The following is a 3918-nucleotide window of genomic DNA, read 5'->3' on the forward strand; positions in this document are numbered from 1 at the left end:
GTGTGTTTTATCGCAGCGAATCAATCTCTTGGTACAAGAGGGGCATGCCGCACGCTGCGCCGGTCCGACATCATGACCATGCTTCCTGAGGTTAACATATCGTCTGTTGTCATTGAGTCGTGGGCTGTTTTGCTGAACCATTTGGAGTCTGCTGAATACTTACTTCCTAGGATGGCCTTCTTTGGGATACGTCATATGGTACACCCCCTCCCTGCACAAAGCCTAAAAGTTATACATTAGTTCTTACTTTTATTATGTAGTCTCACTCACTTCTCTGAACAGGAATGTATCATGCAGCTTTTGGATATACGTGAAGCAGGCTCACAGTCTAATGACATCACTGATCGGATGTATCACATTTGGGATACTTTCATCCAGGACTATGATAAAACTTTCAACCTGAATGCCGAGTTTATCTTCGTACCTTTCAACATTGGTTGGCACTTTGCATGCGTGTGTATAAATTTTGGACAACAAACTGTTGATCTCCTTGACTACCAACATCATGCCAACGGGATCGATGCAAAAATGTGCAATGTTACTCGCCAAGTGGCATCACCATTAGCGATTATTTGGATGTCGAACGGACGGGGGATATGAGATCACTAGCTTTGAGCATCGGCAAATCCCGTTCGGGCGTCAAACACCCCTTTCTAACATAACGAGAATCGGGGATTTTCGTATGATGTATATCTTTGATGTACGAGGGTCAACCTTTTGAGCATCCAGACTTGGAGAGGAAGAGGAATCGACGGTACTTGGTAGTCGAGTTGGTGGCGACGCTTGTTCTAGCTGACATAAATGTCAACAGAGACATTTTTGACGCAAAGTTGAATGGGTTTATCGCTGGAAAAGAAGATTTATGGGCCAAGTTACAAAAGAAGCGCAAAATTAAGGCTGTGTTATCGAAAAAGTGAACAATTTGTGGACATATTTTTTGGTTGAAATGTATTTTGTTTGGCAATCTTGAACTTAGAAAAGAATGTTTTGTATCTTGTGGTTGGCAATGTTTGCAAGTGTAAGCTTTACGAATGAAGTGTAATGGTAAATTACACTAATGAAGTGTAATGGTTGACTATTTTTTGGCATTTATAATCATAGTTTTTTCAAAGTGTAAATGTGACTAAATTGCAAGTGTAACTGTTATCACACTTGTAATTTATTCACATTTACACTTTAAGTGTAAATGTTAACACACTTAAAGTGTAAATGTTAACACACAGGTGTCAACTTTATCATACTGAAAGTGTGAATGTAAACACACTGAAATTAAATTGAATGCAGTGTAAATGTGGTGACATGGGAAGTATAAATGTGGTGACAGCCCAAGTGTAAATGTGAACAAAAAAAAGTGTAAATGTGAACAAATAGGAAGTGTAAATTTGAATATAGGAGAAGTGTAAATGTGAACAAATAAAGTGTAAAACTGACTAAATTGGAAGTGTAAATGTGAAGATATTCAAAGTGTAAATGTGAGGATATAGTATGTGTAAATGTGAAGTTACTGGAAGTGTAAATGTCTTTGACATGGGAAGTGTAAATGTTAACACCAGTTATTTGAAAATAAGTGTAACTGTTACTTGAAATAACATAAGTAATCCAAAATAAGTTCAAGTAACACAATGTTTGGCTATCTAATAAAACCGAGAGATTTTGGTCTTATGACAGTATAACTCTAACGTTGGTGTTACTAAAAGTTACACCAACTGCAGTTCAAAGTTACGCTTCCATGAGACCAATTCCTTATCGCCCACTCCAGTTATAGCACATCAAAGTTTTAAGTTACACACTCAAAATATATAGAGCAACACTTGTCACTGATCTGACGTCTATTCTTGTTCTGACTCCAGCTCTTCCTCCTCCTCTCCTTCATCCTCTTCTGGTTCAGACGACCCTTCGGACAATGGCGTGTGTGCTGAGAAGGGGTTAGGGCAGTTTCTCTTGTCGTGATTTGTCATTCTCTTGCAGTTCTTACACTTACATTTGGGTTTCCTAGCCAACACCATTGCTTTTGTTTTGGCTGACAGCAATCTTTTTCCGGTCCCCTTGTTTTTCAAATTTTTTGGTGGCAATATCGTCACTACCTCAGATGCCGTATAATTCAGAAATTTCTCCATTTGTTGATTTTTATTCAACACTTCCCCTAATGGTGACAGGGAGTGTTTAAATGATATAATTACAGCGGAAAAGCCGTCAACATCAGCTACTCCTTTGTCTCGAAGGAGCCCTACAGCTTCATGAACTTCTGACCACATTATTGACATTGCAATTTGTTTTTCATCGATGACTTGCATGTTTTCTTTCCCTTCACCATTAGTATTGAAAATCCTTAATCGGAGATACTCTTTCATCCATCTATTTACAACATAATCTTCTGGTATAGTCTTTATCCCACTTGCTGAAAAAATCCATATTATATGGCGGCATAGGATTCCGTTTCTTTCAAACATCGTACAACTGCAGCTTGCTTTACGTGTACCTGTGTCATCAGATAAAGCTATAATGTAAGTGTGAACGTTAAAAATAGTGTCACTGATGTAAAGTGTAAATGTCAAGAATTGTAAAGTGTAAATGTTAAGTTATCAGAAGTGTAAATGTAAACTAATTAGAAGTGTAAATGATATGATCTGTAAAGTGTAAATGTTAAGGTATTAGAAGTGTAAATGTTAAGTTACAGGGATGTAAATGTGTAAATGTCATATGATGTAAAGTGTAAATGTCATGAAATGTAGTGTAAATGTCATTAAGTGGAAAAGTGTAAATGTTAAGGTATAGGAAGTGTAAATGTCATATGATGTAAAGTGTAAATGTCAAGAATTGTAAAGTGTAAATGTTAAGTTATTAGAAGTGTAAATGTAAACTAATTAGAAGTGTAAATGATATGAACTGTAAAGTGTAAATGTTAAGGTATTAGAAGTGTAAATGTTAACTTATAGGGATTTAAATGAGATAAAAACAGAAAGTGTAAATGTCATATGATGTAACGTGTAAATGTCATGAATTGTAAAGTGTAAATGCTAAGTAATTAGAAGTGTAAATGTAAACTAATAGGAAGTGTAAATGATATGAACTGTAAAGTGGAAAAGTGTAAATGTTAAGGTATTAGAAGTGTAAATGTAAACTAATAGGAAGTGTAAATGTCAGGAACTGTAAAGTGGAAAAGTGTAAATGTTAAGGTATAGGAAGTGTAAATGTCATATGATGTAAAGTGTAAATGTCATCAATTGTAAAGGGTAAATTTTAAGTTATTAGAAGTGTAAATGTAAACTAATAGGAAGTGTAAATGTCATGAACTGTAATGTGTAAATGTTAAGTTATTAGAAGTGTAAAGGTTAAGTTATAGGAATTTAAATGAGATAAAAACAGAAAGTGTAAATGTCATACGAAGTGTAAACTACCTGGACTATATGCAACTTCAAAATTCTTCTTTCTGGATGAATCTTTGACAGTAGTTACCTCTAGCTCGCCTCTCTCAGTGAAACCTCCTGTTCTACATGTATCAATTGAGAAGATGGCTTCTTGTTTGAATTTGTGGAAAGCTGAATAGGTGTACACCTTTACAGCATGAATCTCTAATGCCAGATGTGTTGACGCCGTTGCGGACGAGTGCTTATCCATGTTGTCAAGCTCCTTCTGTGTATGTCTTTGTTGGTCCATAGCGCTCTCAAAACGCATCCAAAACTCAACCAATGTTCCTGACTTGTGCTCAAACCTCTTGAAAAAGCTATTTTCGCTCTCTGATCTTTGAGTTGTCCTCATAATCGACGCCATCCTCAAGTCTCTGCAATGCGCCATCACCCACTGTCCCCTTATAGCATATGTATCTGCAAACCAATCATTTACGCCAACACCATGATCTTCAATTATTTGCTCCCATATATCATCAAATTCTTATGCCTCAAGCTCATCGTCCCATAT

At 36.3% G+C, this 3918-nt stretch overlaps 1 protein-coding gene across 1 annotated transcript; it reads right to left on the bottom strand.

The window, feature by feature from the left end:
- Positions 1-1829: 1829 nt before the first annotated feature.
- On the bottom strand, positions 1830-3657 carry LOC141627521 (protein FAR1-RELATED SEQUENCE 1-like). Its single transcript, XM_074440763.1, has 2 exons — positions 3399-3657; positions 1830-2497 (listed from the first exon to the last, which is right to left on the bottom strand). The coding sequence occupies exons 1-2, from the start codon at positions 3655-3657 to the stop codon at positions 1830-1832; spliced, it is 927 nt and encodes a 308-aa protein (XP_074296864.1).
- Positions 3658-3918: the final 261 nt, after the last annotated feature.

Source organism: Silene latifolia, chromosome Y (genome assembly GCF_048544455.1).
Source record: "Silene latifolia isolate original U9 population chromosome Y, ASM4854445v1, whole genome shotgun sequence".
NCBI lineage: Eukaryota > Viridiplantae > Streptophyta > Magnoliopsida > Caryophyllales > Caryophyllaceae > Silene > Silene latifolia.